The sequence below is a fragment of the Arachis stenosperma genome, chromosome 4 (genome assembly GCF_014773155.1).
Source record: "Arachis stenosperma cultivar V10309 chromosome 4, arast.V10309.gnm1.PFL2, whole genome shotgun sequence".
NCBI lineage: Eukaryota > Viridiplantae > Streptophyta > Magnoliopsida > Fabales > Fabaceae > Arachis > Arachis stenosperma.
Genome location: NC_080380.1, coordinates 9919223 through 9934080, shown reverse-complemented (window position 1 = coordinate 9934080; position 14858 = coordinate 9919223). Strand labels below are relative to the sequence as shown.

Below are 14858 nucleotides of genomic sequence, written 5' to 3'. Positions count from 1 at the left end.
GTACCTTATTGCTAGTAACATATTCTTTTAATAAATAATTAAGTATATATTCAGTGCAATAAATAGGATTTGGCTCCTCTGAAGTTGTTCATTTACTTTAGAGAGAAAAATAACGCAATCTAAGCCATTGATAACATAAACGGTTTTGATCATTTTAAATAAATAAATACATTAAAAGAACCAAAACATTCACTATTAAAAAACTAAAAAGAAAAAAACGCGCCACTTTACAAAGATAGCGCGCAGAATTAAATTTCTGCAAAACTGAATGCCTGTAACAATAAAATTTGTATCGAGTAAAAAATGAAGAGAAACATACAAACATTGAAGACGCTAGTAGATACTGAACAAAAAAAACGATAATTACATAGATGACGGAATTATTAAGTGAAACAAGTATGCTGGTTCCATCTATGGACACTACGATGATGGTGTCTCCAATAGAGACGAGCAAGCCAAACATGGAGGTGTTACTTCCTGAAACTAAAACGGTAGATTTATCAGAAGAAACAAATGAGTTGATGATCACAATGATACCACCATGAAAAGGTAATTTTTTTATTGAATAATTTTAAATTTCACCGCAATATATTTGATAATATTTTACTCAATATATTATTTTTTTTTATATTTGCAGAAGATTGTCAATTGATTTCTCAAAACATAGAAAAAACCCAAATTGCACAACACAATTCTACATTAATTACTTTTTTCAGGTATGTTTATAACAATTATATTTGTACTCTTATTTTAGTACTCTTATTTTTGTATGTTTATAACAATTATATTTAGAATTTTATTACTTATTTTTATTCAGGCCAATTATAGCAAAAAAAATACCAAAATTAGGCATGGAATTTGACACCATACTAGAAGCTAAAGACTTCTGAAAAAGTTATGGTGGAATGATGGGTTTTGATGTTCGACAATTGTATGCAAATAAATGCAAGCTTGATAATTCTGTAAGTAGTTTTAGACTTGTTTGTGCAAAGAAAGGCCAACGAAAACCAGATAAACGGGATCATTTAACAAAGCAACCTCGCGCCGAGACTAGAACAAGTTGCCAAGTAAGAATGTCACTCAAGTTTGCTCGAGATATAAAAAAATATGTGATTTGTGATCTTGAGTTAAATCACAATCATATTTTGCAAATTCCGGAAACCAGTCATATGATGCCATCACAAAGAAAGATTTCAGAAGTACAAGCATTGCAAATAGATTTGGCAGATGAAGCTGGCATAAGACCAAAGAAAACACATGAACTAACAAGTTTACAAGCTGGTGGTAAAGATGTCCTTGGATATACCAAACAAGACCAAAAGAACTATCTTCGAAGCAAACGAAAGCGAGACTTGGCCTATGGTGAAGCAGGTAGTTTATTAAAGTATTTTCATCGGCAACTACTTGATAATCCCTCATTTCAATATGCTATACAGTTAGATAACGAAGAGAAAATAACAAATATTTTTTGGGCTGATGCGTTATTAATTATGCTATCTTTGGTGATGTAATCATATTTGGCACTACATACTGCACAAACAAAGAAAATAGACCATTGGGTATTTTTTGTGGATTCAATCACCATCGAGAAATAGTAATATTTGGCGCTGCTCTTTTGTATGACGAATCAAAAGAATCTTTTATGTGGTTATTTGAATCATTTTTGGAAGCTCACATGCAAAAAAAGCCTAAAACTATTTTCACTGATCAAGATCCTGCTATGGCAAGTGCTTTGGTAGAAAAATTGCCTGAAACATATCATGGATTATGTGTCTGGCATATTATGCAAAATGCTATTCGACATTTAGGGAATAAGTTGAAAGATGGTTCTTTTATCTTGAGAGATTTCAAAGCTTGTATGTATAATTCTGAAGATCAGTTTCAATTTCAAGAGACATGGGATGCATTGCTTCAAAGATACAAAGTGGAAGACAATTCTTGGTTAAAGAGTATTTATAAAGTGAAGGAAAAATGGGCTCATTGCTATATGAAGAAGGTGTATACTATTGGAATGCGAAGTACTCAACTTAGTGAAAGTTTTAACAGTGATTTGAAAGATTTTATGCGGTCAAATTTAGACATAATACATTTTCTCAAACAGTTTGAGCGAGCTGTTGGTGGCAAGCGATACAAAGAGCTACAAGCTGAATACAATGCAAGACAAAAGCTTCCTAGACTTAAGATGATTCATTCGCCGTTATTGAAGCATGCTGCACAGGTATATACTCCTAATGCATTTGATTTATTTCAAAATGAGTTTGATTGGAGTTCTGCTGCATATATTGTTTCTCGTACAGAGAACAATCAAATGTCTGAATATCAAGTTGCTATTTTTGATAAAGATGGAGAATACACTGTATCCGGCAATGTGAAAATATGATTATTTCTTGTAGTTGTGGAATGTTTGAAACAATGAGATTCTTATGTTGTCATAGTTTAAAAGTTTTAAATGTTTGGGATGTGAAGCAAATTCGGACTCAGATGATTGTTCAAAGTGATACTAGAGCGGATGCTACAGCACGGTATAAGAATATATGTTTCAAAGCAATCAAATTGGCTGCTCGATCATCAGATTTTGAAGTAACATCTAATTTTGTTGAGCAAGTTATAGAAGAGGCATATAAGAAGGTAGATTCTTTTCGTAGACACAATCAAGATGATGATGTTTCAAATATTTTGAATGCAAAAGAAATCGTTAATAGCTGTTCTGGAGATGCGTTAGAAAGATTACTTGAAAATGTGAAAGGATTGAAAAAAAAAAAGGACGAAAAGGTAGAAAAAGATTCAAGAGTTGGGTTGAAAAATAATCAAACAAGAGAATGGCGTCAACAAAAAAAAATTCCACCCAAAATTGTGAGGTTTGTAATATTTTTCATTTTTTATTATATTTTTTTAATATTTTTAAAACTTATTGAAGTTCCTCTGTATTATTATTTTTCTTATAATAGTGTTTATATTGCAGGCTGAAATTTTCACTTCAAATATTGAAAATCAAACTATTTTGCCACTTCAATCATGGAATCAAGTTACAACACCAAATGGAGTGAAGTTACAACACCAAATTTAGATAACTAAATGATAGAATGAAAAACTATTTATTTAAACTTTGTAATTTTTCTCTTTGAATTTATAAGGAATGACTTTAAGAAATTTGAGATGATTGTTTTGTTTATATTTTTTATTATTTGTCTATTCCGATGATAATATATTTTTTTAACTAGTCATACATTTAAATTTAAACTACAACATTAGACATAAAACAAGCATCATAAATACATAAAAACACATAAAAATATAAATAAATTAATTTAATGTATATCAATATAAATTTAGTAAAGATCTATTAAACCAACAATACATCATTAGTTATTCTAAACACTTTTTAGTTTGTTCTCAATTAGATTCTTATTTTAAATGTAAATTATAAAAGACAAAAATAAAAAAGAAGAAGATAACCAAAATAACAACAATATCATGGAAAAATATGATAATAAAACATAAAAAGAGAATTAAATATTGTGAAAAAATAGAACCGAAAATAATTTTTTTTGTTGAAGAAAAAGAAATAAAAAATTAAATAAAATAGAAAGAAGATGAAATAAAAAGAAAAAATCACGCGGTCTTGGAAGCTGCTGCTTGCACGATTTTCAAGGTTCTTTTAATGTATTTATTTATTATTTATTTATTTAAGATGATCAAAATCGTTTATGTTATCAATGGCTTAAATTGCGTTACTTTTCTCTCTAAAGTAAATAAACAACTTCAGAGGAGCCAAATCCAAAAGTTATAAGGCCTGCTACACATACAAGTCTTTTTGGTTTACAAGTCTTACAAGTTGGCACAAGTCCAACAAAAAACACGCATTACACACCCATATTCAAGAGTAAATAAATAAACGTATGTTATTCAACCACGTCCTGTTTCCAAAGCGCGCTACTCACCATGCATTATAAACGACTCTTCTTCTTCTTCCTCCATGAAAACGAGTTTCTTGCCAAATTTGAAGATAATGGAACTTCAAAAATACACCCAAATGATTACAGAAATACACTCAAATGATTACAGAAATACACACAAAAGATTACAGAAATACACCCAAAGGATTACAGAACTACACCCAAAGGATCTAAGAAATACACCCAACATTCGTTGAAGTACACTTTATGCATAATTCAGAACTCTTTCTCTTTCTCCTCCTCATCTTCTGCTGCTTCTTCTTCTTCAAAAATGATTTCAGAGCTTGATGTCAAAAAATAATGGAAATCGAGAATAACGAAGAAAGAAAACAGAGAGAAAAGCACGTAAATGAAGAAGGAAAAAGAGAAGGCAAGAAACGAAAGAAAAGAAGAAGAAGAAGAAAAAGAGGAAGAGGAAGAAGAACGTGCAGCAAGAAGAAGAAGAAGGTGCAGTGAAAACGTACAGTAACGGTTGAAGAAGGAGAAAGAGAAGGCAAGAAACGAAAGAAAAGAAGAAGATTAGGAAGAGGAAGAAGAACGTGCAGTAAGAAGAAGAAGAAGAACGTGCAACGAAAACGTGCAGTAACGGTTGAAGAAGGAAAAAAAGAAGGCAAGAAACGAAAGAAAAGAAGAAGAAGAGGAAGAGGAAGAAGAACATGCAGGAAAAAAGAAGAAGGAGGTGCACTTGTAAAGACTTATATAAAAAAACGCTTATATGTGGAGAATTTCTCAAAAGTTATTTATAATCAAAATAGTCTTTAAAAGTTCGGATATAAGTCATTTTCATTTCTAAAATTTTAAAAATTAATTAAATTAGTTTTTATATAATTTTTTTATTTTTTTCATAATATTAAATTTAAAATAGTTTTTATAGTACTAATTTTAATATTATTTTTTAGACCTTAATAAACAAAATTCTCTTTACATAAAATAATAAAAATAATTAAATTATTATAAAGTTATTTTGTCATTTGTATTTTAAAATTTTATATTTTTAAATTATAATTTTTTAATAGTAAAATTTTTTATTTAAACGAGTTTATCAAATTATTGTTGATTATATATTTAAAAATTTAATATTTTAAATTTCACTAAATAATATAGTAATTATTTAAAAATTTAAATCTTTTAAATTTTTCAAAATTATAATTTTTATTATTATTTAATTTATATGATAAAACTCAATAATTGAAAAACCAATTTGTAAGATTACTTGTTGAATTTTAATATTTTAATATAATTTTTTTAAAATAACTACTATATTTATTTATAAAATTAATTACAAAATAAAATACTTTAGTTAATAAATAAAGTGGTAAGGTATAACATATAGTCGAATTTTTTAAACAAATCTATTATTTAGAGTGACAAAAATGATTTGAACGAACATGAAAAAAATCTAAATAATTCTATTGATGAATAATTTGAATGAAAAATATTAATTAGATGTGCTGATTTATCATATATGTATTTACAGTAATATTTGATAATAAAAAAATAATAAAAAATAATTTGAATTTATTTTATTTAATATTTAATAATTATTTATTTTATTTAATATTTATTAATTATTGTAATAATTAATGAAGGTTAAAAAGGCAAATTTTAGCTTTTTTTTCCCCTCCCTGTCATTACTTATGTATTAAAAGTATCATCATTACAAGGGCCATGCACCTTTTTTTTCCTTCACAAAAATAGTATAATTAAGATGGGTTGAAAAATACAATGTTGAGTATTGATTTATACTGTCACCAGACCTGTAGCATATTTTGGTCAAGCATGTAATATTAGCAGATAATACTTCTAAGCAGTTGATTAAGCGAAAAAAAAAAAAAGCAGTTGATTAAGCTACCGCATAAATCTAAATGTTGTTCAAGTAGAAGCAATAGTATATTATTATGAAACATCATTTATTTAATTCAGTTGTCATGAAAATTTATCGTGAAAATTGTATTATTAAACTCATTTATTGTATTATTAAATTCATTTTATTTGTTTCCGTAAATAGCACGGATTTATTCACTAGTAGTATTAAAGTTTTTTTTTTTTGGACATTTACTAGTAGTATCTATTTTCTATTTTATTATATAAAAATCGGATGTCTATATTTAATGACGAAATTGACGTGGCATATTTCAAAAAGTATTTTTCGATTTAATTATTTTAACTCATTCAATACAATTTATTGTACTGACTTAATTATATCAATTAATTGATTTGATTAGATATTTAAATTTTAATATAATTAATATAATTTATTATAATTTATATTACTTAATTAATTATACAACATTAATTATAATTCGTTATATGAGTGAATTAGTTTTTTCATTTATAGAGTCTAAAATAAATTAAATAAATTGTTATTTATTATAATTAAATTTATTTATATACTATATATGAATTAACATTAATTTATAAAACATAGAACTTGTGGATTGTGATAAAAATGCAAATAAAAAAAAATGCATACAATTATAGAAGGATTAAATCTATCCTCTTTATTTATTTTTAACCATCATTTTAGATTTTAATTTTTTTAAAAATCAGTGATAGTGGAATTTTATTGATGCTAGATAAAATTATAAAAGAATCTACGAAGCAGTATAAATTGTTGCTCTTTCAATCAAATCATACCGTATACAAAAATAAATTAAATTAAATAAATCGAATTTGCATTTATATATAAATCGAATTGAATAAATTCGATTTAGGTAAATACGTAGTAAATTGAATTCATATGGTTCGAATTATATGCAACTTTTAAATAATTATAATGATATGGGTATTTTATATAAAAATTAATACAAAAATAATTTAAATTTCGTACAATATTTTTTTTATATTTATGAGCTATTAAAAATGAACAAAAATTATTATATGAAATTTAAATTTTTTTTATATGGACTGTTATATAAAATACTAATATCATTATAATTATTTATTTTAAAACTATGTACAACTAAGATTTTATTAACAATTTTAAATAAAATATTTTTATAAAATTTTAAAATTTTTTATTATGAGCATATTTTGTAATTATTATAAATAATTTTATAAAATTTAAAAATGGCCTAAAAGATGTTATGAGTAAACTGTCTGACAAAAATACTGATTGTAAAACCGGTTAAATATGTGATTAATCGATGAACCGTTAAAATTGGTCAGTTTTTTTTAAAGAATTTTCGGTTTATTAATAACTCCTCGAAACGGTACCGTTTTAACTAAAAAAAAAACTGAATCCCCAATGATTTTTTTATGTAAGTTTCATTTTTTTATCAGATAGATTAAAATTTGTTAATTTAGATACTAATTTTTATTATTCACTTAACCTAATTATCCAAAAAAATTATTTTATTATTTATAAAATAAATTTAAAAATTACATATCATGGAGAACATTCAGTACTACCTTTTAAAAGTATATTATTATTATTATTGAAACATACCACAAAGTTGTATTTAATTTTTAATATGTAATCCAATTTTTAATATTTAAATTTTAAATGACTAAAATTATTATATGTGAAATATTTTGTCCTTAACTAATTTTTTTTGTTATACATTGATTAAAAAAATGTGCATGAGTGTGTATTTTTAATTAATTATTTAATAATATATAATATAAAATTATTTTGCTTAAAACAACTATATTTATATATATATATATATATATATATATATATATATATATATATATATATATATATATATATATATATACTCCTTTTAATTAGATTATTAATTTGTGAATTAAAAGTCACTGTTAATATATCTTTACATATTTAAAAATTAAGTTTTTTACTTTTTAAGTAAAAAATAATACCTTATAAATTAATCAATAAATAATCAATATTATAAGTTAATGGATATTTAAAATTTAACTTTAAGATAAGTATTAAAATTTGAAAATTTGTAATCGTAGTTTATTATTGCGGGAGAAGTACATTGTAGATAAGTGACTTAACAACGATAAAGTATCCCACTTCAATCACACAATCCAAGGTTGTAAGGTTAAGACGAAGGATAATTTTGACAAGAAAACGAAAAAAACTTGATGATAATGAGTCTGCTTTTTTTTTTTGTGCTTCTCGTACGTGTTTTTGTAAAACTTTTTTTAATTTTTATTTTTTTTATGAGAAATACAGTTTAAACTATCATCATTGTTGAGAATATTAGCGAAATAGTTTATACTATACATAATTTTTTAAATATTTTAATTTAGTGATTGAAAAATTGTAAATAATTATTCATCTTTATATTTTTTTAATTCATATTTAATAAGCTATAAATTACATAAAAACTATATGCAATCTTCAAATCTTTATGTACTATTTAGGTTAATTAATTATTTAAGATATATTTTGTCATAATTTAAAATAATATACTATTTAATCTAAATTAATACATAAAATTCTATACTAATTGAGAAAATATAAAATTTGATGCTTTTGTGTAGATCTATTTAACTCGATTAAATAAATTAAAATTTTAAAATTATATTTAAATTTAGAGTTTTATTTATTATTTAAATTGAATTGTATTTATTTTTAAGTCATGATTGGGTATATTTTAAATAATATGATATAGATACTCATTGATTTAGTTTAATAATTTAAAAAATAATTCAATAAAACTAAACCAATACAATTTTTTTTAACTACGAAAGTATACTACTAAAATTGTATAAAATAAAATATGAGATTAGTTAATTGAATAATTATTATTTATGTTTCATTTATTTTTATTGACTTAACAGTGTCGAAAAACAATAATAACACAAATTTTGACGTACATAAAAATGTGCATCATATTACTACAAGTCAAAAAATAGTGTGTCGAGAAACTAGTACCTCATCTAATATTCTCAGTTTACAATCCAGTGAAGATAAAGGTGACATTTTTCTCACTGTAATTGACTCATATTTATCTAAATTAAATTTATATCAGTTTAATAACGAAAATTTTCTATATATTTCTCATTACTCATTCATAGGGAAGCAACTATCTATGTATGGTGTACACTGTGCCTCGCATGGAATTGGACAGGAAAATACTCCTCCTAATTATGTAAGACCTTCTACATCAGAGATAAGATCTAAATCTTTAACTCTATGGTCGAATCCCTCATTTACAAGAACTCCACTGTCCATGTTAACAAATAGTACGTATAATTAATGATTGCCAAATGATCCATATACCAATATTATATTTAACAAAAAATATACTTCATCGAAAATCATTTATATAACATAGATTTATTACAATTCTAGCATACTCCAGTGTACAAGGACCCGCCAATGATCTAACAGAAGTCATTCCGCAAAATCAGCTTCCATCACACTGCGATTTTCATAGATCGTGCCTAACAGAAAGGTAATTTAAAAAAGATGATCATCATTATTATATTCTTTTCTTTTTTATAGTGTCTAACGTTTAATTGAATAAAATTGAACTTTTTGTAAAGAAGTTCTACTATATTTGGGGTGCAAAAAAGACAATCTTCCTCTATTAGTTGTTGCTTCGGTGACTATTAATTTGGCACAACTTTATGAAGATGTAAATTTATTGACTGTTAAGACGCACCCACCAAGCAGTGACACACAAAGTGGCCAAAATGTTGACCCTTTTGTTGATGGTGAAGGTAATTTCTCATTATATCAAGAATTTAAGTTTGTAGTTTGCAAGAGATATGAATTATTAGTAATACATCGACATATATGTTTGCATTTTTTATAATAGTTTTGGATGGGATATGGAAGATAATTTTATACCATTCTCAGAAACCTTAGACAGTATGTAAAAATTTTATCTGTATGTTTATTTGCATCTTTGTGTACATCATGGACTAAATTGCATCGGTATGACAACTGAGTATCTAAAGAGAGTTCAATCGGTAGATGTCTGGGATATAAAAAATCCTATTTATCAATGTCAACACTGTAGAGCATGGATGTGGTCTGGAGAAAGGCTTGCTAAATCCAAACAGTCACCCCAACCAAAGTTTTCATTATATTGTATGGAAAGAAAGATCGGGCTTTCTCTACTTTTTGTGCCTCCTGATGAGTTCATTCAGCTTTATACTGGAGAAGATCAAAGAAGTATTCATTTCCTAAAAAATATAAGGACATTTAATTCAATATTTTGTTTTACATCAATGGCCGGAAAAATTGACCGTGAGGTGAACAATGGGACTGCTCCTCTAATTTTTAAGCTTGGGGGGTCAAAACTACCATAGTATTGGTAGCTTACTTCCTCCTGATAGTTTGCGACCAACATTTGCCCAACTATATATCTATGACACAGAAAATGAGATTGATAATCGAATAGGCACACTTCGGTAATTTTTATGCAACCAGTCAAACTTTTTAGTCATTTCTTATCTGTGAGAGAAAATAGCATAAATTTTATTGTTTTTTTTTGCAGTTCCAATGAAGCTATAAATGAGTGGGTAGAAAAATTGTGGCAATATTAAGAAACATGCTAGACAAATATAATAGTTTGGCAAAGAATTTTTGCTATGCAAGAGATAGGTACCAACAGAAAAATTATACAACCATAAAGCTTAAGTTAATTAGTAAAAGGACTACAGATGGAAGGACATACAACTTGTCATCTGCATCTGAAATGGTTGCGTTGATTGTTGGTGATGTCGAACAACTTAGCAAAGATAGAGATATTGTTATAGAGAGTCAATCTAGAAAGCTCCAGCGAATTGATATTTTTCATCCATCTTATTTAGCCTTGCAATATCCATTGTTGTTTCCGTATGGGAAGGATGTATTTCGTTTGGGTATTGCAACATCAGATTCTATCTCTGCTAGGCCTACAAAGAAAAACAAAACAATCACTTTGCGATAATTCTTTGCTTTTCAACTACAGAAAAAGATGGGTGAATCTCCGTTAATTCTGAGATCAAAGAGATTATTCCAACAGTTTCTGGTAGATGCCTACACAATGGTAGAATCAGAGAGGTTAAAATTATTTGGGTGTAAACAACCACAGTTGAGGGTTGATAAATACAAATGTCTGCATGAAAGTCTTATAAACAGGGATGTAAATGCTGCAAGGCTTGGCAAAAGAATCATTCTTCTCAGTATTTTTACCGATAAACCTAGGTATATGATGAATAATTATAAAGATGCATTTGCAATTTGCAGATATGTAGGATATCCTAACTATTTTATCACCATGACCTGTAACCTTGAATGGGATGAGATAAAAAGAGAAGTGACTTCCATTGGATTGAAGGCAGAAGACCGTCTTGATATATTATGTCGAGTTTTCAAGATCAAGTTTGATGGTTTGATTGATGACCTAAAAGAGAAAAAAATCTTTGGCAAAATTTTGGGATGTAAGTATGTGTTTATGCAACGCTTTATTAAAATCTTATGTTGTAATGCTTTGCTCATTTGTCTTTTTCAATTTTCAGACATTTGCACTGTAGAGTTTCAAAGGAGAGAGCTTCCGCATGCACATATCCTTTTATTCATGAGTAACGAGTTCAAGTCACAAACACCAGATGACATAGACAAACATATAACAGCTGAGATTCTTGATGAAGATGAAAGGCAAAATCTAAATGGAGCTTTTCAAAATTACATGGTACATGGTCCATGTGGTCCGTACAACAAGAATTCACATTGCATGAAGAATGGATCCTGTTCAAAGTTCTATCCTAAAGAGTTTAGACAGCAAACACTCATTGATGAGGCCGGATTTTCCAAATATAGGCGTACTGATAACGGTCGAACAATGAAGAAAAGGGAACGTGTACTAGATAATAAGTTCATTGTTTTGTATAATCCAAAATTGTTGCTCAAGTTTGGGTGCCACATAAATGTGGAATACACATGCCAAACAAGTTCTATTAAGTATCTGTTTAAGTATTTACACAAGGGTAATGACCGCGTGACAGTTACTCTATACAATGCTGGTGATCTGTCAAAAGCCACACAAGTTATTGACGAAATTAGGAATTACTACGATTGTAGGTAAATTTCGGCATGTGAGGCAGTTTGGCGTCTATTTGGATATGAAATCCAAGAGAAAGAACCATTTGTGATTAGACTTCCATTCCATTTGGAGGATGAGCAACTTATGGTTTATGGTGAAACTTCTAATGTGAATGATATCGTCGAAAGAGCAATATCTCATAAGTCCATATTTTTGGGATGGATGGCGGTGAGCATGTCATATCCCTATGCTCGAAATCTGACTTATGCTGAGTTTCCAACCAAGTTTGTTTGGAAGGACGATTCTTCAAAGTGGTTTTCTCGAAAGAAAGGCTTCGCAATTGGAAGGTTGACTCATGTACCTGCAGGTAATGACGAGTTTATATTCAATTTTGATCTTACTTATTTAATGATTTAAATTTAAAATCTTAACAGCCTGTACCACATGTCCATTTTACTCGATTTATCTACACTAGAAAATAAATTTTCAAATAACTTTCAACAGTTATAATCTGTAGATTATACAATTTTTTATTTTTCTATATTTTTTAAGAAAATTATTCTTATACGGATGTGTAGCTATAATAATTAAAATAGCGTAGCTTAATCCATTTAACAACTTAAAAGTGGGATTTTAGCCAAGTTTTTTACAGCAAATACCGAAGAATATTACCAACGACTTCTCTTGAATACTCAAAGAGGATGTATGAGTTTTCGAGATATAAAAATATTAGGAGGAACAATTTATGCTACGTATAGAGATGCATGCTTTGCCCTTGGACTCTTGCAAGATGACAAAGAATTTATTGATGCAATTAAGGAAGCAAGCTCATGGGCCTCAGGATCATATGTTAGGAGATTATTTGTCATTCTATTAACATCCAACAATATCTCAAGACCAGAACATGTCTGGGATAGATGTTGGCATGAACTCTCAGATGATATTTTGTATCGAGAGAGAGCCGTGATGACATGAGGGGTGATTTTTTATTAATTACAATGATAAAAGTTCTTTCTTATTAATCATTTTTAGTTTGATTGAATTTTTACAGTATCGTATAATATGCAGAGTTAACAATGTCAGATGATGAGATTAAGCAGTTGTGCTTAGTTGATATAGACAAGATCTTACATTTCTATGGTAAAACCTTGAAAGACTATCCTCCTATGCCTTTAGCAACTGAAGTTGATAGTTCTTTGTTAACCAAAATGGTTATTAGGGAAGAGCTAAACTTTAACAAGGATGATTTAAAGAAAAATGCCTCAGACGTGTTAGCCATTGCAACACCTGAGCAGAGATATGCATTCGATAAAATTGTTACAGTTGTGTATTGTGATGAAGGGGGTTTTTTCTTTGTATATGGTCATGGGGATACTAAAAAAACATTTCTTTGGAACCTTATGTCTGCTGAGATTTGCTCAAGGGGTGATATAGTGTTAAACGTTACTTCGAGTGGTATTGCATCTTTACTTCTTCCTAATGGAAGAACGGCACACTCAAGGTTCAAAATACTGCTGAATATAACTGAGGATTTTGTATGTAACATCAAACCTGGTTCCCCTCAAGTAATGTTGCTGTTGAAAGCCAAATTTATAATTTGGAATGAGGCTCCAATGGTTAGTAGGTACTGCTATGAAACACTTGATAAATGTTTGGGTGATATAATGACGTGTTCTCCAACATATAGCAAAGATTTGTCCTTTGGAGGAAAAGTGATTGTACTAAGTGGAGATTTTAGACAAATTCTTCCTGTCATTCCACGAGAATCGAGACAAGATATCATTCATTCAACTGTGAATTCGTCTTACCTTTGGAAGTTTTGTCAGGTGCTCAAACTAACAAAAAACATGAAACTCTCTGTAGGGACGACTGCTTCAGATCAAGATGAGACAGAGCAATTTGGTGAGTGGTTATTGAAAGTTGGTGATGGTCTAATAGGTGGCAATATGGATGGTGAATCTGAGATATGTCTTCCAGCAGATATTGTTATTCCTTCTTTGGACCAGGCATTTGATGAGTTGGTTCATTTTTCTTATCCAAATATTTTAGAAAACATGTCCTCAAAGGATTTTTTCAAAGTAAGAACTATACTGGCTTCCACGCTAGACATCGTTGAAGAGATCAACAACCATCTGATGGCTATCATTCCTGGAGGGAAAAAATTATATCTTAGTTCGGATTCCATTCGTATGGATGAAGGGAATATGGAGAATCAACTAGATCTCTATGGTTCTGAATTACTGAATAGCATAAATTGCTCTGGTTTGCCTCCACATAAATTAATACTCAAGGTTGGTGTTCCGGTGATGTTACTGAGAAATATTGACCAATCCAGTGGTCTTTATAATGGTACAAGGCTACAAGTTAGGAAGCTTGGAAATTATGTCATAGAATGTGAAGTCTTAACGGGTAACAGTGTTGGTCATATTGCTTTGGTTTCAAGAATGAATATGGTACCAACAAATGAAACCGTCCCAGTTAGATTCCAACGAAGACAGTTTCCATAATAGTATCGTTTGCCATGACAATTAATAAGTCTCAGGGACAAATTTTATCTCATGTTGGATTACTTGCCCAAACCAGTTTTTACACATAGCCAACTATATGTGGCACTTTCAAGAGTTAAGAGTAAGAGATGTTTAAAAATTTTATTTATGAATCACGTAGAAATGTCTGCAAATTTAACCATCAATGTTGTTTATAGAGAAGTCTCTGAAAAAATAAAATTTTAATATAAATATTTTAATTTTATTTTAAATTTTGTATCAGTAGATAATTATTTTACCTTAAAAAATATAAAATTATTACTCACTTTTTTAAGTTAAACTTTGATTTTGATAATAATTTTATAAATTTTTAAAATAATAATTATTTTATATTTTTGTTTTAAATATCAAAGCATATAATTTTTTTTTACTTTTATAAATTTTTTCATGCTAAGCACGGG

At 28.1% G+C, this 14858-nt stretch overlaps 2 protein-coding genes across 2 annotated transcripts; both read left to right on the top strand.

Moving 5' to 3' along the window:
• Nucleotides 1-908: 908 nt before the first annotated feature.
• On the top strand, nucleotides 909-3067 carry LOC130974572 (protein FAR1-RELATED SEQUENCE 5-like). Its single transcript, XM_057899443.1, has 4 exons — nucleotides 909-1371; nucleotides 1671-2368; nucleotides 2467-2628; nucleotides 2963-3067. The coding sequence occupies exons 1-4, from the start codon at nucleotides 909-911 to the stop codon at nucleotides 3065-3067; spliced, it is 1428 nt and encodes a 475-aa protein (XP_057755426.1).
• Nucleotides 3068-10435: 7368 nt separating this feature from the next.
• LOC130974571 (uncharacterized) lies at nucleotides 10436-14418 on the top strand. The gene is made up of 6 exons (XM_057899442.1): nucleotides 10436-10735; nucleotides 10838-11073; nucleotides 11116-11309; nucleotides 11388-11891; nucleotides 11973-12278; nucleotides 12980-14418. The coding sequence occupies exons 1-6, from the start codon at nucleotides 10436-10438 to the stop codon at nucleotides 14416-14418; spliced, it is 2979 nt and encodes a 992-aa protein (XP_057755425.1).
• The last annotated feature ends 440 nt before the right edge of the window (nucleotides 14419-14858 follow it).